Raw genomic sequence first — 22,916 nt, 5'->3', positions numbered from 1 at the left:
ACATATAATATCCTGTATAATTCATTATTTTAACAAGCCAAACCGTTTTTTCCTGCATTCACCATATTTAAAAAATCCATATATTTACTCTCAGGTCTTGGTCTGCTGGAAACATAAAGCATTCTGGTTTCTTTGCTTTTAAAGTCCTTTGGTACAGCTGACGTATTGCTTTTTCTCTAAATAGTTGAAAGGGTAATTAAAATGGAGTTTCCAGCATATTAATATAGCACTATATCATGCAGCAACACCCTTCCTTTGTGGCCAAGATCCTCATATAATATTTACCCCCAAGAAAGTCCCATTCAGTTAAAAGTTTGTTACTTGCAGTTCAGCTTGTTCAATTGGTTCCTATTAATTGCACCTGGGAGATGAATGATCACCCCGTGAATAGTCTCTCAGAATTGCTCCACTGACAATTTCTGTTTCTGAGGAAAGATGTTTTGATTACTGATCTCTTTTCTTTTCTTTACTGGTGAAACAGCACTATTTGGAGAGTGGGAATAAATATAACAGAAGGAAACTAGTAATTAAAGCAATAACAGAAGCTGACATTTGGGTAATTCTGAATGGTAAATTAAAGAGGCAATTAATAGGTTATTTAGCACCAATCCCCTAATCGGGGGCAAAACAAGATCTGAAAAGAGGAACTGCTGAAACTTTAAGCCTTAAATTTATAGGGATATGTTTCATCTCCCTGTAGCCTTCAGTTTAGTCTGCCATAAGTAAAAAAGCCAAGCTGTTCACTGACACTGCTTTAAAGATCCTCTTGACAAAGAAGAACCTACAGCTGTTTTTGGACTATGTGAAGTTAAGGACAGCATTTCCATCCACACTACTCTAGTGCTGGAGCTCTAAATAGCAGCCATGGGAATCTTGTGGGAGATAGCAGCAAAACCTAACAAACACATATTCTTGCTGAGTTAGCATGAGAAGGGGCTATGTCCACAGAGCTGTATTGCTGACAGATACTCAGACCACCAAATTAAAATTGGCAGTGAGGGCTCTGTGTTATGTCATCCCCCCCCCCCAGTGGCGTAGCGTGGGTTGTCAGCACCCGGGGCAAGGCAAGTAATTTGTGCCCCCTAACCCGTGGATTTGCGCCCCCTAACCCGTGGATTTGCGCCCCCTAACCTGTGGATTTGCCCTAACCCCAGATGTTGTGCCCGGTGCGGCCGGCCCCCCCTGCACCCCCCACGCTACGCCACTGCCCCCCCCTCTCCTGGAGAGGAAGGAGCATGCAGTACTTCCTGTTCCTCTCTCTCCCTTTGACAGCCATGGATGCAGATATGCCTCTACTTACGCCAGCTTGAGGTGCATAACTGAAGATGTTTATACTACAAATGTATTTTGCTTGCATAGTTTTTACTGCTACCATTGCTTGAACCAATGCTAGATTATAAGTAAACAAGCTATAGTTTTTAACTTACTTTCCGAGTTGTTGCCCAATCTTTATTGAGCAGGGTAAGAAAGAAGAGCAAACTTACTTCATAGCTGGACTTGCTAAAAATAAGGTTTTACAGTCTAATTCCTATTCTTTTAATTGTTCAGTTTGGGGTGGGATTTTAAAACTCTGTTCACCCCATACACATGGCCTAGAGGGATAAAGTGCAATTAATATATCCTCTCCTACCCACTAAAACCTATCCTATACTTCTCTCTGATCTTAATGCTAGCCATCACAGTGCTAAGGCTGGATATGAGCCTTCTGCTTGCTCTTTAAGATTAAGACTCAGCATTTCCCCACCTTATGACTGAACTGAGGGGTGGGCATGTTGCCTTTTACTCTTAAATATCAGGTAGAGCGATAATCTCCAGTCTCAGCACTGTGGTGTTGAGCATTAAGATCAGGGAGAAATGATTCCTATGACTGCTCTCCAGATATCTCCTCTAAAGGGATGCCAGAGGGATCTTTTATCTCTCCATAGGTGGATCTAAAGAGAAGGAAGAGGAATTTTATGCCTCAATCTGGAGATTTAAGTGCCCCATCTGCTCCTTAAACAGCAGGCGAGATTTCCAAATCAGGTTGTGGACTTGAAGGCCTGGTGGTCCTGAGTTAGCCATCCCTGTTTTAAAGGTACAGGAGCTGTGAGAAGCTGGAACAGAACTCTGCCTGTTCCTCATGGGCAGGCTGGTCCAGCGATCATATTTTATTTCTTTAAAATTGTCATAATTGTCTAAAAAAAATCATGGTGAGATGATACAGAAAATTCTGGACTGCAACACCTTAATAATGACATTGCCTAGATGCTCCACAAAAAGTAAGTGAACAAAGGAAGGCATTTCCAGCTAATCCAGCTAAAGAGGAAGCAACCGTTATCTTCTCTAGTGATGTTCCTGCTATTGAAATAAAGGTTGTTCTGCTGATACCATTGCTACCCAACTACACACTATCTCTCTGGCAGGGAGTAGATCACCCATTACTGACTAGCTAGTTCTATCCAACCTGACCAATAGCAGAGATGGCATTATACTGAACAAACTACTGCTAAGTCTTATTTCCCTTACTTGGGTCTTTCAACTCATTTCAGCATGTTCATGGAAGAGGATTATCTAAAATCAGGGCTGGAGCCCAGGCTCAGTTAGCCATGAGGCTTCATGTGGACTGGGATTGCTTCCAGGGCTATGACCATTCTGAATGGTGTGGGTTTTCTCACAGAGAATTAGCTCAGGCAGTATTTCCCCTGGACAATTCTCCTGAGATCTATTGCCCAGGTTAGTATTGCCCCCAATAGGGTCATTGAAGAAGGCACCTGAATCCATTGTATTCAGAGGTTCATCTTGAGGACTCTGTGTCCCTCCACAGCTGTCCACCCGCCAAGGCAGAGCTAAGTACTTGTGCACTTCAACAGCAGGACTGCGGCGGTTAGGGTCAATGGCCATTAGGCGGCGGAACAGACCCAAGAGATGGGTGGTAAAGCCTCTCCACAGGGCCGGAGCCTCCCCTGGCACCGTGCGGTTCTGCCAGATGCCAAATTCCTCAAACTGAGGGTCAGGGCTCATGGCCACATCCCAAGGGAAGCAACCTGTACAAATACAGAACAGTAGCACGCCAAAGGCCCAGACATCCAGGCTGGGGTCTAGAGCCAAAGTCTCAGTGCCTTCCAAAAGGCACAATTCAGGTGGGGAGTAGGGCAGAGTGCCAGACATAGCAGCCACTTGTGTGCCTTCCACTCGTGTGAGGCCAAAGTCTCCCAGTTTCACCTGACGACAATCTTTGTCAAAAAGCATCACATTGTCCAGCTTTATGTCCCGGTGCACCAAGCCTTTGCCATGCATGAAATCTAACGCCTCGGCCAGTTGGGCTGCACACCGCTTCACCTGTACCTCAGGAAGGCCCTCCTGTTGAGAAAGAGAAAAGAGAGCAGGGGGTAAATATGAGCAGTACCTCTTGAAAAGGATTACCCTCCAGCCTCCATCTTTCAGAGGAATGGGACCATTGTTGAGTCAAGTGCAAATGGACCTTTCATTGAAAGAAGCTAACTGTAGATGTAATTGCCTGGCTAGTGGTACCTATGATGTCACCTAGACACCTCCCCCCCCCAAACCTTAGAACAGTTTTGCTATATTATCATCAGCTGCTTAACACTGGAGCACTGAAGGCAAAGGATAAACATAAAAATGGGGAAAGGTACTGTGGCACTTTAAAGAACAAAAAGGTGGCCAGTTGAACCAGCATTTAATTAATATGCTAGGCTGCAATGTTTCCCAAACTTGTGTCTCCCTAGCTAACAGGACCAGTGGTCAGGGATGGTGAAAACAGCTGGAGATCCAAGTTTTGACAACAATGTGCTAGGGTGTGTTTCAGCCATTCATATTAGAGCCAGGAGGAAGCTGGAGCTACACTGCAGGCTCACTCTGAGTTTTAGATTACAATTGCTTGCATGTTTAATCTTTCCCTATACACAAAATAAATCTTACTTTCCCACCTGTGCTGAGACTCTCCCATTTGTAGGCCCCACAAAGTTTCCATCCCACTTCGTACCCCTGAATTCAGGATGGCACAAAGGTCACCAGCTGGTGCCAGCTCCTGTGCAAAGCCATAATGTGTAGATGTCTCAAAAGCAATGCCAGTGGTTCGGAGAAGGGCGCGGTGTGAGGAGAGGCAGAGAGCAATACAGTATTCCCGCAGGAACTCGTGCCTCCCTGTCCGCTCCTTGGACATCAGCTTCAGAGCCATCGATGTTCCTGCAAACAACAACAAAATGTCAGCGGCTGGACATTAGTGGGTGCCTGGTGCCACAGCACCAAAAGTAGTGCCCATGTCACACATAAATCTTCTGTTTAGTACTTGATACCTGCACGCGCCAGGCATTGTACCTCGATAACACAGTTCACACAGCGGCTAACCTGTAAGCCTTTAGAAGCTGATCATCCTTGGATTGGGAGAAGGAACACTCAGGTCAGAAGCTCTGGAGGGCAATTCAAACTCTGGCAACACACTTGTTTTCAGAAATTAACTGCTACATACCATTGTCTCCCCAGCAGGGGGCACTGCAAAGCTAGTTTCAAATGGTGAGGAAGATCTTTCGTCTGGGTAACAGAAAAAATAATATGTCCCTAACCTGGGTTTGGGACTGGGATTGAATCTGTTGTTCAGTGACATACTCTTCTACATTTATGTGTGAATGGTTACCTCCTTCCTTATTCTTACAGCTGTGAGGCTGGCTAGCTTGCTACTTGGACTGCTGCAGGCACTTGGCATCGCCAACACAGCACCTGCTGGCTGGCAGCTGCCCACACTCCTGGGATGACACAGCTAATTAATTACAGGATTTAGTGAACTAGAAGAGGGCAGTGGGGCAGCTTGGGCTGAGCTGCAGCAGAGCCAGCTCCAGGCAGGTCTTAAGTCAAGCGTTAGCCCCAGGGCATGTTTGCAGTACTAGAGGGTAGGTTCTCTTCAAGACTAGGATCAATCTCAAGACAAGACCACAATCTAATCTGGTTAACATCCCATTTCCCGCAGCAACTTTTACTTATCGTGTTCCTGCTTTCCTCCATAGCAGCCCATGGAATTCTGTCCTACTCCTTCCCAACAAACCTTTAGCTTTCTAAAAGGACAAATTTTCCTGTGATACTACACCCCTCCCCTAATTCTCACTGGGAGTGAGGGGCAAAGAGAAGGACAGTTCTTTTGCATTGTCTGTGGCCCTTAATGGCTCAGTACTTCTTTCCACATTGTTCAGCCAATATGGTTTGCATAAACTAACCCATGTATTCCTTGTCTGGCACAGTTCTGCAGCTTGCATTTTCCCTTTGTATCCCAAATATTATCCAAATATTACGGTTTATTAGCTTCTGATATTCAATAACAGACTTTGGTACTCTGGTCCCCAGCTGTAACAGCACATTGCCTCCTGTGGGCTGGCATGGCCCTTATGAACATCAGAAGAACCTGCTGTATTTGTCCAAAGGTCCACCGAGTTCAGCACTCTGTTCTCACAGATGCAACCAGATGCTCATAGGAAGCCCATTCGCAGCAACTGATATTTAGAGGCATACTGACTCAGACAGTGGAGGCAGAAAATGGCTAGTAAACTAGATAAACTTCTTCTCCAAGAATTTTTCTAATCCTCTTTTAAAGCCATTGAAATTGGTGGCCATTCTGTGGGAGTGAATTCTACAAGTTAACTATGTGCTGTGTGGAGAACTCTCTTTTGTCTGTCCTGAATCTTCCAACACTCAGCTTCATTGGATATCCCCAAGTTACAACATAATGAGACAGGGACAAAAATGTCCTTTCTCCACCCAGTGCACGAACTGTATACAGTTGTACTTTGGATGCCAATTGCCTTGGTACTCGGACGTTTTGGCTCCCAAACACCGCAAACCTGGAATTGAGTGTTCCAGTTTGTGAATGTTCTTTGGTACCTGAATGTCCGATGGGGCTTCCGCAGCTTCCAATTGGCTGCAGGAGCTTCCTGCAGCCAATCAGAAGCTGCACTTTGGTTTCCAAACATTTTGGAAATCAAATGGACTTCCAGAACGGATTCAGTTCGACTTCCAAGGTACATCTGTACACCTCTTATCATTTCCCCTCTTGTTCACTAAACGAAAAGGCCTCAAATGTTATAGTCATTCCTCATAGGGAAGTTGTTCCATCCTCTTGATCATTTTGGTTACCCTTTTCTGAACTTTTTTCAGGTGAGATGAACAGAATAGTACACTGTATTGCAAGTGGTCATGCTACAGGTCTGTGTAACAGCATTACGGTATTGGCTGTTTGATTATCAGTCACTTTCCTAATGATCCCTAGCATGGAATTTGCCCTTTTCACACTCTTACCTCTTTCACGATGCTGGATGTGCAGAACATGTCCATAGGAGCCACTGCCTAGCTCCTTGGCTATGTCGTATTTCTCCTCTACTTCTAGCTGGGGTAAGGTGTCTGAGGTGATGCACATGAGCTGTTCTATGAGCTCCTCATTGTCTTCAATATCTTCCAGAGCCTCAGTTGAGGTGGTGTTCTGCTCATGAATAGAGCCTGTGGAGAGAAAGGAGGAATGGTAATTTTTTAAAAAAATTATCTGTAATCCACATGTAGTCTTCTAATTCTCTGTAATCCACATGTAGTCTTCTAAATTCCATTGGAAGATGAAGAAAGTTTGTTTTCTCCTGCTCTGGAGGGTTGTAACCTGCACCAATGGCTGCAAGTTACAATAAAGGAGAGTCAGACTAATCATTAGGAAGAACTTTCTAATAGTAAGAGCTGTTTGACAATGGAACAAACTCCCTTGGAGGGTGGCGGACTCTCTACTGGAGGTTTTTAAGCAGAGGTTGGATGGCTACCTGTCATGGATGCTTTAGCTGAGATTCCTACATCACGGGGTTGGACTTGATGACCCTCGGTGTTCCTTCCAGCTATACAATTCTATGACCCCATCCCATGATTCTATGAAGGCTGACCTCCAACATCAACAGCAGAGTAAGGGGAGAGGCCCCCTTTCCCCTCAGTTTGGCTGGGCTCATTTATTTATTTTTGCAAGAGCACAGAAGATGGGGAATCCTGCACTTTTCGCTCTATAGGACGCACCGGACCATAGGAGGGGGAGAACAGGGGCGAAAAAATTCTCCCCCTCTCTGCTCAGCGCACCTTCAGCAAAACGGCAGGAGAAACGGAGCCCCTTCCATTTCTCTTCCTGCTTCACTGAAGGGGCGCTGTGCAGAGAGGGGAAACTGTGCAGCACCTCTCCAGTGAAGCGAAGCCTGGAGAGCAAAAGGGATCGGTGTGCACCAACCCCTCTCACTCTCAAGGCTTCAGACGGCTATCCACAAGCCTTTGGAACGCAGCCGGAACTCCTGCTGCGCTCTGAAGGCTTGTGTGTAGCTGCCTGAAGCCCCCAGAGCGCAGCGGGAGTTCGCGCTGTGCTCCGGGTTCTTCAGGCTTCAGGCAGCTATCCGCAAGCCTTCCGAGCGCAGCAGGAGTTCCCGTTGCGCTCCAAAGGCTTGCGGACAGCTGCCTGAAGCCCCCGGAGCGCAGCCTTTGAAGCCTCCGCAGAGCAGCGGGGTGAAGGCACCCTGCTGCCCTGCGGAGACTTTGCGCAGCCATCCCCAAGCTAGAACAGCGAGACGGAGCACTGCACAGCGCTCCGCCTCGCTGTTCTGGTTTCGGGGACGGCCTTCACCCCGCTGCCCTGCGGAGGCTTTGTGCCGCTAACCCCAAGCTAGAACAGCGAGACAGAGCACTGCACAGCACTCCGTCTCCCTGTTCTGGCTTTGGGCTTAGCCGCGCATCCTGCATTCACTCTATAGGATGCACACACATTTCCCCTTAATTTTTGGAGGGGAAAAAGTGCATCCTATAGAGCGAAAAATACGGTAACTTAGGTGAGAGACAACAGATGTCGCAGTTGCCTGAGGTAAGAAACTGTTGAGGACTTTGACTTTGCTTTCTTTGGGGGAAATGGCATGTGGTCTTGCTGTGAGATAAAACAAGCGGTGGAGCAGCAGCAAGCTATGCAATCCATTTACCCATCATCAAATAAGAGGAAATGAACCACAAAAAAAGAGGTGAGGAGAGGACACATTTTCATAAGACGTGCGTAAGTATGGCTGCAAATTTAGTGACAATCACTATTTATTTAAATAGACCGTAAAATACGTCTCACCACAGCGAGGGAGAATGTGAACTGTATGTCTGGCTCCCCATCTGCTGTCCAGTTAGTGTTGATGGATAACTTTAATGCTCATGCTCTCTTATTTATCTTTTTTAAACACAACTTGGAATGAACAGCCCTTCAAATCCTCCCCTGTGCAGTGCAGGACACAGGGCTCTCTTAAAGCTTAGCCTGAGGTTCTTCCTCCTGTCTTCTGTTCAGAAACTGAACACTTTATCCTGCACAGCCCCATGAGGGAAGGTTTTGGTGCAGTTGCCCCTGATTTTAATGAGGCGCGATTCAGGTTTGCTTCCTGAATCTCTTATTATCGAAGGATGGCACTCAGGGAAGTATGCACTTAGGAGAAGAGGCAGCGGGCGGGGGGTTGTTAGATAACCAATGGGAGCAGGGAGCCAATATAGCAGCAGGCTGGGAACTGGAGCCGCGCCAGGCCAGAGGCATCCTTCCACCATCCCGCGCACCACGGGAGGACATTCCCTACATGCCGCTTGCCTGTGTGTTAGCAGATGACTCTGCAGTTTGAGATCCCAGAAAGACTTTCTCAGGGAGTCAGAACAGTGCCTAGGGAAAACTGGCCGGGGTGGGGGTGCTGTGTTGAATGCAAAGCTCTGTTGCTCTGGGACCGCAGTAAGAAAGGTAAAAGCGGTGCTAGGTAATCTGACCCTTGTGTTATGGTCTTAAGCCCCCACCTTCCTCTGTGCTTTTTAGACAGCCGTAGGTATTCATTCGATTACGAATACGAAGCACACACACATTTAACATTTCCCCTTCCCAGCTATTCTGTACTTTACATCTGCTTTTGCATTCGTGATATGGTATAGAGTGAAAAAATAAACAAAAGGAGTTTGACAAGGAGGAGGAGGAGGAGGAGGAGGAGGAGGGAGGGAGGGGGAATATTCTGAGCACATGCAATTTCACATTTGAAATTTACTTAAATAGCACCATCAAAACTACAGGGATAAAATGGAAGTTGCTTCTGCTGACCCCTGATGAGAAAAACATGGGAACATAGGACCGTTTTGTTATAGAAAAGGGTAATAACAAAATGAACACCTGGAGCAGCGCTTACTATCATGTTTGAATGAAAAGATTTACAAACTGCTTATTTTTAAGATGAAAGCCAATTTTGTTTTAAAAGGTTTACCAGTGAGAATATTAAAAAGATTTAGTGGCCAGCATTAAGAGGTTTTCAACAGCTGGCTTTAAAACTGAAATTTGAGCATTTCGAAATTTCTAATCGGAATTCTGAAAGTTTAACGACATGCTAAACTTGCACACTAATTCAAATCAGCTTTAGAGTTTTGGTTTTTTGAATGAAATGTGTTTTTCCCCCACTATCCCACACAGTGGGAAGTTTCAGGGCTATATCTTACCTGGGTTTGGTTTTCTCTCACTGGAGACTATTATTTTCTAATACTTGGGCTCCCAGCAGCCTAAGATCCTTCTTATCCTCCCCCACAACTGTCATAGTTCAAAAACTTTAAAATATTTTTCATTAGTTTTTGTGCCAATCTAAAGATTCAACACATTTTATGAATAGTGGCTTCTATTCAGGTTTTTTTAAAAAAAATTGTACAAATTTTGCATATTAGCCGTTTATCTTTTGATTTTCAAAAATTTTCTTCAAAACAGTAAATTCAGTTCTTTCCTTTATTTATTTAGCAAAACTTATGTGTAGATATCTAACAGTTTCCATGAAATTATATAAAATATGAATTAAAATAGCAATAAAAACAGACTTTAAAAACAGTAGACATAATAAAATTATTAAAATGTCAATAAAACCAGTTTTAAAAACAAATGTAAATAATAAAAGTACGTCTGGGTAGACTTGCCTAAAAACAGTTTTTAGCAGACATTGAAAACAGTACAAAGATGGTACCTGACCAATATTAATTTTCTGGGAGTTCTGGAGAATGGGTGCTGCTGCACTAAAATATTGATTTCTCATAGGTGAATAATGAATATTATGTGGTGTTTGTAAAGTGCCGGTACCACAGTTAACATCATTAGCGTAAGCTCTTATAACCCCAAATCAAATATCTGTACCGCTGAATCATCATTACCGCATATGTGTGAGTTAAATACAGGTGTTTTCCCCTAAGTTTAGAAGCTTTTACCTGCTTATATTTAAGACCTTTAAATAAGTTGCCTTACCCTTGCCCCGCTAAAGCCCCTGTCATGCTCACAGTTATTGCAGCTGTGTTATTGCGGTCTCTGGGTGTCCCACTCCTCCGGTCATTTAGTTTGTTGATTTAAAACGTTTTCATCATTATTTTCCTTTTAAAAAGCTCAAGCAGCAAACAGAAGGTTAAAAATATAATAAAACATAATTACAAGATTACTAAATAAAGCAGATACACACTCACACACGTTAAGTATGATAAGGGCTAGTTTCCGATCCACCCTAAACCAGCAGGAATCATGAGCAAGCTGAGCGATTCAGGTCAGGAGTTTGAAAAGGTATGGCTTGCAAGGTGGTGGGCAAGGCCTCATTCTTTTAATAAAAGCTGTCTATCATAAATTTAAACTTAAACGGAAAATATTTGGGGCAACCAGGTGTTCTGGGTAGAAGCCTGGCCCCCTCAAATCAGGGATGCTTCTCATGAGACCAAAGGCACACAAACAGCAGGCCCATTTTGGGGCCAGTGCACTAGATACTCACAGTTGTTGGTCATCATGAGATAGCAACTAGGAACAACGAGCACCTTTTAGAAAATAGAGGGGAGATTCATCAGTCAGCGGGGTGAAGTGTTTTCTCCCCAGCTTTCTGGTGAATACGTTGTTTAGGAGGATAAACATGGGAGAGACAGCGGTGAGTCAGTTTGCATATTAGGCACCGTAAAACACATTGGCATGGGCATGCATCGCACAGGGATTTGCTGCTAACTCATCAACAGCCAAGAAACCATATATGGCATAGAAAACCCTCCCTTAAGTAATCACCTTATCCTTCACAGCCAAACTCTTCTTCATCTTCCAGTAAATAATTCCCTGTTGTTTTTGAAGCTATAGAGAAGTTGTTCATTGAGCAGTCTGGTGTGACTCATAGCAGAAAGATGGTGAACACAGCAGTTTAAACTGGATATGATGCATCCCATTGTGTGTATGTTTTTCGCTTCATTCACATGATGACATTCTCATTCAAGTGGCAGCCTGTGCTCCCCCACCCCCAATTTAATTTGGATGTTCTTGATCCACAGACAGTGTAGTAAGGGGGGGGGGGGAAATATTACCCAACTGGGGATGTACTGAAACTCTTTCTGTTGACAGGATTGTTTTGGGTTGTTGTTTTTTTAAAAAATGTTTTTGGCAATGCTTTGCTGGGTACCATCGATCACTGCATCACCTACGATACAATATGATATCTTTATTGTCATTGTCCCATACGGAACAATGAAATTGAAAAATCTACATAAGACATTCAAAACCCCCTAAAAACTCTGAAACCCCCATTTTAAAATACAATATACCCCTATAGAGACTCCTTATACTGTGTTTAAAACCAGAATTGCATTTGGGTAGAAACTGTTTCTCAGGCGGCTAGTCCTAGTCTTTATAACCCTGTACCTTCTTCCAGAAGGCAGAAGCTGAAAGAGATCATTTCCGGGGTGCGTACTAGCCTGCGCTATCTCTGCAGCTTTCTCATGGCACATGACAGCATAGATTTGATCTAAGGTGGGAAGAGTGCACCCAATTATTCTCTCTGCAGTCTTTACAATCCTGGACAGCATTATTTTTTCCCTGGCCGTGCAGCTCCCAAATCACACACAGACCATAAGTTAATACACTCTCCACAGTACAATGGTAAAATGCCATCAACAGGTCCTTTGAGAGATTGTTTTTCCGGAGGATTCTCAGAAAATATAACTTCTGCTGTGCTCTCTTCATCAGGTCTTTGCTGTTTTCTCCCCAGGTTAGGTCATCTCTCAACTCCATTCCCAGAAATCGAAACACCGAGACCTGTTCCACGCACTGGCTGAATATTCAATTTACATTTCCTAAAGTCCACAATAATCTCTTTTGTTTTCTTTAAGTTAAGGAGTAAGTTGTTTTTCCTGCACCACTCCCCCAGCTGCTGATTGGTGCCTGAAAGGACTGAACAATTTGAACCCTAAGAATACAGCAGCAGCAACCTCTAATATTCAAATGCCAAAATACTCCTTCGGTGGGTGGCATACATTTTAAGCTATCATTAATGGAATGTGGTTGCAAAGAAGCATTGTAATTTTGGGGGAATTGATCTGTTATTAAATTCTAAAAACAGAAGGGACTCCAATTTCCTGGAAGTCATAATATATATGGGAATAAACCTGGGCTGTTAAAAAGTCATTAAAAGGCACTCTGGACATATTCAGACACATTTTTATTATTTCATATGTTCCTTGACAGAGCACTGCTACATTATTATGCACTGCTAGAAAGACAAGCAGGTTCCTTCTTCTTTTTTTCATTCCGAGATCTGCTTCTCTTTGCCTTTGCCCTTCAAATGACACATGTCCAGCCTCTAAATCAAATGGTGATGGTCTTTTCCTGTTCTCTGCCCTCTCTTGCCATGCTTCGGACAGTCTGTGTTCTGTGTTCCCCACCACTAGCCTCTCTTGCATATTTATTCTGTCAAGAACATTTTTTAAAAGCAGCTGAAAAATATTCCGGAAAGGGAATTCAGTCAACCAGGGCTTTGCAAATTTGGCCTTTGCTGCATACCTGAAGTACAGGTTTCCCATGAAATGGATATAGGGAGAGATTATATTGCATATAATGCTTTGAGTGTACATTTACACTGCTCAGATTATGTGTGTCTGTGCACAGCCATGGAATCCTGAGTCAAAAATTTTCCAAGCTAGGACCTCAGCTCTGGTAGTCCACATTGCAATCAGTACCATAAAAATTGTAACTAGGGTAGCAACATTGTAAGTAGTGGCTAGAAAGCTAGGTGGCCTGAGGACATTAAATCTCCAGTCAGCATTAAAACTGACTGGGTGATCTTGGGTTGTCTTTCACTCTAAGTTGTGCTGTGTGGTAGGTGCTTCACAACCAAGTACAGTACTGTGCCCTGAGCTACTCAGATAAGGGGGGGGGGGGGGAGGAAATAAACAAGCTGTAAGCCAGGAATTTGCTGAGAGCCTTTCCCTCACCTCTGAGCAGCCCATTCACACCTATAAATCAAGAAGGGAGTTCAGCTCGGCTTGAATACCCACCACCTCTGGTTTTAGAAGTTAAACCTTGCTTAGCTTTCTCTCTTTAAGAAACTGATAGTGATAGACAGTGCAGATCTCGATAGGGCACTAGCTTCAGTTTCACTCAGCAAACATGGTGCAGGAGGAGGGAAGGGAATGCCCTGCAGACCTGGGCAGGTGTTTGCTCTTTCCTTGTGAGAAATTGCTGATAGGGTATTGGGTGCCAGGTTGCCCTTGCACAGCGATATTAGAGCTCCTGCTGAGACAGAATCTCACACTCAGTGGGCCCAGCTCTGAAGCCCACAGGGAAAATATATGGCCACTGGGGGGGGGGGAGTGCAAGCAAACTGCCTGATAGGTCTGTAAATGATTCTGAAAAATCTATTGCCATGGATTGCTCTTTTTAATCCACCTTGCTTTTTAACCAAGTATTGGATCTGATCCGGGCTTACTATCATCCAGGACTCACCAGAACCTTGCCTGGTGTTTCAGTACCAAGGCTCACTGGAACACAAAACTAATAATAATGACTAGAATACCACTGAGTTGCACAGCATGCTTTCCCCTTCACCAATGAACAAGTAGAACCAACCTTCCCACCACTGAAGTTAGGAGCCCTGACTTCTTCACACCACTCAATAAACAAAGACTGCCCCAACCCTATAGATAACACAGATGGCTGCCTAGGGCAGCAGTTTTCCAGGAGCAGTAGACTAACCAGAAAAAATTATTAAGGGGGAAGAGTCATAATTGCATCACATGTAATTTTTCCAGTTTGAGGTTCCCTTTCCCCTTCACAATTTAAGTCTGCTGGGACTTTCCACAGAAAAAACTGTAATGACTGGATAAACTCTTGTAGGGGGAACAAAATTTCTCTCCTCCATGATTTCCTCAGTTGCAGCTCTTCTCTTCGATCCATTTGCGTAAACAGAGTAGAACCCTTGGAGAGGAAATATTCCTTCTTCTCTAGCATACAAGATGCTTGTGGCTTGGGTGAAGGTGTTCATAACAAAATGGAAAGATGCTAGAGGTTTGTGTTCATATTTTCAATCTGAAACAATCATTTTTAGAACAAATTTAAGGACTGTGCTAATTGGATTATAAATAGCATGGCTTTTTTCCGCCATACACACAGACAGAAAAGACACACCCTTCCTTCAAGTCAAAGCAGTGAAAAAATGAGCAAGATAATTTTTATATTATAATATTTAACATTTTAATGAGAAGACTTTTTCATAACTTGCTTCTTTTAAGGTTGGGATTACGGAGCTCTTTTACCTTTTGCGTAGCCAGAACTAAAGATCTACTCCTAAATATTTTGTGATTCTGTATTTAATTTTTGATTCTGTATTATAACTTCAGTTAACATAGCCCCTCCTTCCTTTGATCAAAGAACCACAGGAGAGCCAGCTTGTGGTTCTTTGAACATGAAACTTCTCTTTTGCTCCGAACCTTTTTGTTCTTTAGCCTGAACAAGATATCGCTGTAATTAGAAAGCTCTCTTCAGTGTTTTTTAATAGCTTAGCCATTCCAAGATAAACATATCACCTCTCTTGCTTTATAGTTTTCCCTTCTACCATTGTTCCCTTTCAGCTTTCAGCTGTCTCAGGTCAAACGACTGGATAAATTACGCTTTAACCACTATGGCTAGTAGGTGTTGATAGATTTATCCTCTGTGAATAAGTTCTAATCCATCTCCCATATCCCAATTATCTTTTTAGCTTTGACAACGTCCCACAGCAACAGGATTCTCCTCCCCTGCAATCTTCTCTTGTTGATGGAGTCTTCCATGCAATTTGACTTTTGCTTTTGGGTGTTTTTTTTGGGGGGGGGTTAAACATTCAATTGGGAGTAAATTTCAAAAAAACAATTCCATCCCCACTTCTCTGTCCTGTTGTGCTTAAGGCAGAAACTTAATGCCTAACGCCATGGATATACTTTTGCTTGGGCTTCTAAATATGCACAGCCACAAAGGGTTGATTACAATTAAGGAGGAAAGAGCCTGGTGAACTGCTTCCATCCGGCTCCCAGTGGTGGCCTCCACCTGTCACCACAGCAGCTTCTGAAAGACCATCTTGCCCTGCAGGGAGCAGAGAAGAAGCAGTTGCAACTTCTTCTGAACAGACAGTAATATTTACTTTAAGCGGTTTGTTTTTAGAAAAAGATGTTTATTTTAGTAACAATCTAAAGTAAAGCTCTTTGTGAGGTTCGCCCGAAAAGTGGAATATAAATATCTTAAATAAATATGGTTTTTGTTTGTTTGCAAGGAAATTAGATGACATAGGTTATTTAATGAGCATTCATTCTGATTTGTTTTGGGGGAGGTTTGATGACACATCAAAGCAAGTATTGCCTCACACTTTCCAGTGCGTTTCCTCATCACTTTCCTTATAGCAAAAAGTTCGATCTTTGGGGGAAGAAGGTTTGTTGCTCAAGACCTCCCAGTCAACTATAATAAGGCAACCTGAATTTGCTGGTATGTGAATGAATTCCACTGGAAAATACAGAGTCTGGATTAGTAGTAGTTAGTGTGTTGAACCATGACACGGGAAAATTAATGCTGAGCTGTGAAGCTTGCTGAGTGACTTTCATTGATTCATTCTCCCCCTGCCTAACCTGCCTCAAAAGGTTGTAGTGAGGATAAAGAAGGGAGTCATGTTTAATACCCTGAGGTCCTTGGAGGAGTGCAGGATAAAAATGCAGTACATAGGAATGCAAACAAACGCACACATGGTCAACTGATGATTGAGCATAGTCTCAAGCTATCTATTACCTATGGGAGTTCTCTGAGCCAAGTTTCATCTAGTTTAAGCCATGGACTCTGTTTTAAATGCTGGCGCTCAGCCCTTGAAGATGTGAAGTAATCAATTAGAAGAGAAAAGCTCTGAATATTGGCAGATTTCAAACAGGCCTCAATCAGTCCTGATGCATCTGGTTTTAGGGACAAGGGCTTTCAAGTTAAGAAGGTGGAATAGCCAAAAAGTCTTCAGTCACAGCACCTCTCTTTTTAGAAATTAATGTCTAGTTGTCGTCTTCATATATCATGATTTGGAGATCAAACAAGATGTGTCTATATAAGGATGTAAAACCTATGTAAGTCAGAGTGATATATTTTATTTTATTTTAATGTAAGCCACTGAATCACTTTCATTACAAATAATGTTACAGGGCTGCAGATATTTACAGTATTAACCTATATATTTAGTTATCTATCTAGTTATATATTTATTCAATAATATAAATAATGATAATTGGCAGGGGGAAGACTGCTGAAATGGTACCCACTAGAAAGAGCAAGTTTCAAATTTGCTCTAAAACACTTTCTAAAGTGTTGTACACATATTTTAATAATTGGGGAGGATGAAAATAAACTGTAGTTCAAATAAAGAGTTACTTTAAAAAAACACAACCATTAAACCATTGGGAAAGATAATATTGAAAGAGCTTGAAAGCAGATGTATGAAGTGATAAATCCCTCTGCGAAGTTGCTGTGGGTGCTTTGCTTGCCACCGTCAATCACCACCACTAAAAATGCCATGGTTATTAAACTTGTTGCTGACAAGAGCTCCACAGAAATCATATGATTCTTTCTAATAGTTTATTTGCACTAGAACTGTAATATGAAAACAAGCTCTATGTTGAGCTGTGGAAAGGAAGATTCCCTCTGTATGCCCCAAGGCCAAACTCTTGCTGCTGCTACTATTACTGCTAATGATTATTATGTACCGTCAATTTAAAGGTAAAGGGACCCCTGACCATTAGGTCCAGTCGTGGCCGACTCTGGGGTTGCAGCGCTCATCTCGCTTTATTGGCCAAGTGAGCCGGCGTACAGCTTCCAGGTCACATGGCCAGCCTGACCAAACCGCTTCTGGCAAACCAGAGCAGCGCACAGAAATGCCGTTTACCTTCCCTCTGGAGCGGTACCTATTTATCTACTTGCACTTTGACATGCTTTTGAACTGCTAGGTTGGCAGGAGCAGGGACTGAGCAACGGGAGCTCACCCCGTCGCGGGGATTCAAACCGCCGACCTTCTGATCAGCAAGTCCTAGGCTCTGTGGTTTAACCCACAGCACCACCCAGGTCCTTCACTGTCAATTTATGAGAGAGGAAAAACAATTATCAGGTCTCTGCCTCAGGGAGTTTTTATTGTAAAAGAGACAATAAAAGTATAGAAATAAAGGCTGAGAGATAAAGGTAGCATGTGTGAAATATATTTGCACTGCCATATACTTTACCAATTCGTGATATTTAAAATAATATTTATGATATTCCTGCATTACAGTGACCGTTGCAGAGAGAGGGGGTGTTTAAATGACCATTGGATTGAACTGATTTATTATGGTCACAGACGAGAAATATAAAAGACCATTTAACATAACCAATTCATTCAGTGGAACTTTTAAATTATTCTGTTTAAATTACAGTCCAGATGCTGTTTGGGGCTGGAGTTCTAAAAGCCCTGTTTTGATCATAATTGTGAGATTGAAAGCACCGATATTCTTAATCAGTTGAAATTTAGAATTTAGAACTTGCATTGAATTTACTTATTTAAAATGACTCTGAGTCACATAGTGTTAATAATCAAGCAGCATCTGTTACCTAATTTTCATACAATCAAATGTTCCCACTGATATGCTGTTACATATTCAGAGCTTTTATTATCAAACTCAGTTGGAGTTTCTTTGAGTAAACATGCATTTGTTTTGGCCACGGAGCTGTATCTGTATAAAACGCTGGAGAAGTCATTTGAACAAATGTACATTGCAAGGACGGTTGATGAAACATCACTTCTGGGAAGCTCCAAAGGTTTTCCACAGTGTAATCACGATTATCTCTGCCATGCACAGAATGTGAGAACATATATGAACACGCTGAACATAATGCATGATCAATGTGTTCTGCAACACTTACAAAATTATGAGCCATTTGCAAACCATTTACACTGGTGAGAAAGCAGTAAGGGAAAAGGCACCACAAAAGCACCATGCAAATATTTTCTACAGGAACAGTCTTTCTTGCAGGAAATGCAAAGACACATTTGTGTCCCCATTTACCCTACAACATTCAAACATGAATAGCACTGAATTAATCCTGAATTATGTCTATTTAAATGTGCTTCCAGAGGATGTTATTGTGGGATTGGTGCTGTTCGTGCATCTAAGTCTTTTCCAGCATTCAGACGGTTACATCGGCATAAAAATACTAGCTCATAATTCCCTCACCCTTAATTTAACCCAGTTTTACTCTTTCTGCAGAGAAATCTGATAAGCTAAAATAGGCCCAACTGTTGCTAGTGATATCTGAAGAACTTGTCTGAGATGTTAAGCCTCTGCAAGCACTCTGAGAACATGCAATTTGTTGAGTTGCACAAAACAATTTCCTGCTAGATCTAAAGCCCTGTGCAACTGAAACATTTGCAAGCTCATGCTGGTTTTACCTCATGGACTGGCAGGTATATGTTCCCCTTGTATCCTAGAGCTTACCTTGATCTGGAAGGCACTTCTGAGCTGGTGCTGTAGAAGTCTTTTGTGGAAACACAACAACAGACCATTCTCTTGTTGTTGCTTGTTTCTCGTGTCCTATGGCATCAATCTGCCCAGGTGTCATCGTTTCTGGTGCCGGCTGAGCTGTTTCCTCTCTGGCCCAAGCTGTGTACACTGGGTGGGCAGAGCGTTGCAAAACAGTCAGATTTTTGCTCTGCTCAGCCTGTCAGTTGTGCCTGTGAGAGCTGGCTCATTCTAATCTCTCCCACTGTGAGAAGAAGGCAACATGTGTCACAGGCTCAGACACAAGCCGGGCAGGCTTCCAAAGTTAGGCAGGGGAAGCAAAGGGAGAGCAGCGAGGTGATGGCAACAATTCACGGTGCCAGAACTAACTCCAAGCTCATCACCTGTGTGGGCAAGGAGAGGCTGGGTATTGCTCAGGCCCAGGACCCTCAGCCCAAAGAGGTGAGCAGCCCAGGTAGAGAGATGAACTTTTGGCAATGGGGATGAAGGTAGACAGGTATGGGGATAAAAATAAAATGATTTTAGACATGAAAGATTACAAATTAACTTCACACCCAGAGGATATAAGTCTGAGTTTGAATGAATTCACACACATTCACATAGTGATTGCAAAACCATATGGTGGCTTCTACTGTATTTGTAAAAGAGCCACCATAGATCAGACTGAATGGCTAGATCTGATACATCATCTCCTAAACAGTACGTTAACTGGAAGTCTTTCAAACATTCAGCATTAAATGATGTCATTAAATGATAAGTAAACATCAAACATCGCCTGCCAACCTAGCAGTTTGAAAGCACCCCCGGGTGCAAGTAGATAAATAGGGACCGCTTACTGGCGGGAAGGTAAACGGCGTTTCCGTGTGCTGCGCTGGCTCGCCAGATGCAGCTTTGTCACTCTGGCCACGTGACCCGGAAGTGTCTCCGGACAGCGCTGGCCCCCAGCTTCTTGAGTGAGATGGGCGCACAACCCTAGAGTCTGGCAAGACTGGCCCGTACGGGCAGGGGTACCTTTACCTTTTTAAACATCAAATAATGAATTCTTGTGCAAATCACTCACTATCTGTGACATTTTCTAGGCTCACCACCATAAGGAGTTGTACATGATCAGTTTCCATTTTTGAGGTCCACGGACAAGGTGCTTATAGCTGTACCTCTTAAACTTACTTAGTTTATTTTTGTTTTTTTTAAAAAAATAACTAAATTAAAAAAAAAAAATTGGTAATGGGACCCGCCCTGTGGAATGCCCTCCCATCAGATGGCAAAGAAATAAGCAACTATCTGACTTTTAGAAGACATCCAAAGGCAACCCTCTTTAGGGACGTTTTTAAACTTTTAGTGTGTTTTTAATATTCTGTTGGGAGCCACCCAGGGTGGCTGGGGAGACCCAGCCAGATGGGCGGGGTATTAATAATAATAATAATAATAATAATAATAATAATAAATATCAGAGCTGTTTTCAACAATAATGTTTTAAAATCATATGGTAATATCCATATAAAAATGTGAAAATCAGAAATCAGCAAACTATTATGGAAAGATGTGTTCTTAATAGCCTGCAAAAACTTGACAGAAAAGAAATGTTTTTGGCAGGCGTTTAAAAGTTGAAACAGAAGGCAGCTGCTGAATCTCTGTTGACAATACTATTCCATTCCACAATACTGGGCTGATGGCACAAGAGACTCAGTTACTTGTCATCAAGTGAGTCTCAACAACTCAAGACACCAACAACGTTCCTGCATATTATCTCTGTGATTGAGCTGGGATGTAAGCGTTCAGGCAGCCGAGGTACCCTAGACCTAGTGTAAGTCGTTCAGGGCTTTATAAATTAAAGCAAGGACCTTGGATTCACAGTAGATGGGAAAGAAAGTGCGTATGTTTTAACAATGGTGTCAGTGAGCCACTTGCTCATCATGGCTAATATGAGTTAAATGGGGATGCTGATTGGGAAGGGGGCAGTTCTAGGTGTACAGAGGGGGGACTGCTACTTTAAAATAAGTAGTGGTACAGCTACTTCTTAATAATTTTTTCCTGAATCCTAATTCACTTAAAAATGACTATCTGGCCACAAATACCCGCTTTTGGGGCAAGGTGCTGTGTAGGGGGTATTTAACTTCTGGCAGCTCCAGGCATTTTTGGAGGAAATTGATTATTATCATCAGTCATCAGTCTGGGCTGAGTTTTGGGATAGAATTTGCTTTTGTCAGGATAGAGGACCTTTATTCTTGCTGGATTTGTCAGTGTTTTTTGATACTATTGACCATTGTATCCTTCTAGACCAATTCTGTGACATGCGGAATCATGGACACTGTTTCACAAAAGTTCCGTTGCTTCCTGAAGGGTTAGTTTCAGAAAGTGGTATTGGGTGACTATACCATGGCCTTCTGACAATTACACCATGCAGCAACTATGCCTTGAGCTCTGGGCTTTACTTAAATATGCACAAAAAGGGGTGTGTGTGTAAATATTTGTATAGAGAAAAGTTATCAAACTAGAGGATGGTGACAAACACATCTCTTTAAATGTGAACCTGTCCCAATCAAATATAAAGGAGTTGAAGACTGATTGGAAGAGCAAAGGAGATTTCAGAGCAGAGGTGAATCCCTCTTGACTGGACTCCAGTATTGGAAATAAGCCCAGATTGGACATAGTATCTGAGGAATGGGCTGCAATTAGGCAAGCAGTTGATGGGGGTGGGGTAGAGATCCTCACAAGAATCAATTACCGATGTGATTGGGGCAGATCTGCATTTAAAGAGGCTGAATTGCCATTATATATTTAGTTATTTTGGAAAATGTTGGTCTGACTCTGAAAGTGCCTTACTGAAAATCACATCTACTTCACCCTGTGGTTAGCTAGCCCATCTTAGTTCAATGCTCCTTAAACCACATAACGCTTCATCAGAAAACTTATATCCTAGGAAAGAAAGTTGGATTATCTAACAGAAAACCATTCTTATTTGTAAAAGATTATTTTGTCCATATATATGAGCTGCTTCTGAGAAACTCAAATTGTGTTACAGTGAGAGGACTTTGTTTTCTAGAATGATATAGTAATAAGAGACAGCACTGTATAGTGACAACAGACTGGGAGCAAGCAAATATGCAGTTCAGATGTAATTTCAACCACAGATATGCTCTTTATCTGTGTGGTGGGGCTACTCTGAAAGCACATTGTCCTTTTCTAGTCAATCAAACATTTTTTTTCTCCAGGCCTGATCTTAGAGGGAGCAGACTGTTTTGTGAGACTGCAGCAGAAGTTGGCAATGCACAACACTGATTGGCTGGTTCCTATGAAACTCCTAATTCATGACATACAGCTGTGGGTGTGCAATACACTAGATATTCCTGCATGTCTAACTACTTACACCTGAAGATTCTCTATGTGTCAGGAGTGGGTAGCTAAACTGCCACCTTCCAGATGTTGTTGGACTCCAGTTCCTGTCAGCCCTAGCCAGCATAGTCAGGGATAATGGAAGTTGTGCTCTAGCAACATCTATAAGCTTTCTTGAAAGACAGCATACTTAATGTTACTGATATTTCTCAGCAATACATATAGGGGAGTGAGCAATGAGTTCACAGTGAGCAATGGTAAGGCCCAAATCACTGGTCTACGTTAACTGGCAGCATTAAAACAAGTCCCAGAATCCTTAGTAATATGCAGTTGATTTGGCAGACAAGTTGGCAGTGAGAGTGCTCCCTTGAGATAGAAAATGGAAAACCACTGTGACACAACACTGAATATTAATACTATCAGATTTTAAATACCAGTGCATGTCATCTATCAAATTATCACTCATCAGATATCAGATACTGAAATCAATATGTGCCAAATATAGATAACAAATATCTGGAGAATATTCAACATATATTTGATCACAGAGAATATTCGACATCAAAATACACAAAAGAGAATTGTCAGGAACAAGTACTGTATGTTTCAGTCCAGAAATGGGAACTGGCAGTGATTACTTGGTAATGAGGGGAAAGTAGTCACATATGCCAAGGCACTCTCTTATTTACCATTTACATGTCCCAGAACTGGTGCAATGACTTTGACCACCGGGGAAAGCATTGGCTGGAACTGAACCAGAGGAAAGAAAACCAAATGTTCCC

General features: G+C 42.7%; 1 protein-coding gene across 3 annotated transcripts; it reads right to left on the bottom strand.

The window, feature by feature from the left end:
- Nucleotides 1-1,206: 1,206 nt before the first annotated feature.
- On the bottom strand, nt 1,207-19,041 carry LOC114582476 (putative serine/threonine-protein kinase SBK3). Of its 3 annotated transcripts, none has more exons than XM_077917216.1 (5): nt 18,778-19,041; nt 15,278-15,373; nt 6,283-6,480; nt 3,983-4,185; nt 1,207-3,339 (listed from the first exon to the last, which is right to left on the bottom strand). In XM_077917216.1, exons 1-5 carry the CDS (start codon nt 18,899-18,901, stop codon nt 2,557-2,559), a joined length of 1,404 nt encoding a protein of 467 aa, XP_077773342.1. In that variant the 5' UTR covers nt 18,902-19,041; the 3' UTR covers nt 1,207-2,556. The 3 variants fall into 3 exon arrangements, with proteins under 3 accessions (XP_077773342.1, XP_077773343.1, XP_028559371.2); XM_077917217.1 differs by lacking the exon at nt 15,278-15,373 and adding an exon at nt 10,779-14,344 and having other exon boundaries at nt 18,778-18,932; XM_028703538.2 differs by lacking the exon at nt 15,278-15,373 and having other exon boundaries at nt 18,778-19,038.
- Between the last annotated feature and the right edge of the window lie 3,875 nt (nt 19,042-22,916).

This window comes from Podarcis muralis, chromosome 13, assembly GCF_964188315.1.
Source record: "Podarcis muralis chromosome 13, rPodMur119.hap1.1, whole genome shotgun sequence".
Classification (NCBI taxonomy): Eukaryota; Metazoa; Chordata; class Lepidosauria; order Squamata; family Lacertidae; genus Podarcis; species Podarcis muralis.
This window is presented reverse-complemented; position numbering and strand designations above follow the sequence as displayed.

Excerpts from the sequence above, each read along its gene's own strand:
- LOC114582476 (XM_077917216.1), bottom strand. The coding sequence starts at position 18,901 with ATGACACCTGGGCAGATTGATGCCATAGGACACGAGAAACAAGCAACA. Across the intron at positions 4,186-6,282 it reads CATCCAGCATCGTGAAAGAG|GAACATCGATGGCTCTGAAG; the intron begins GTAAGAGTGTGA and ends TGTTGTTTGCAG. Across the intron at positions 3,340-3,982 it reads GTGCCATCCTGAATTCAGGG|GAGGGCCTTCCTGAGGTACA; the intron begins GTACGAAGTGGG and ends CTTTCTCAACAG.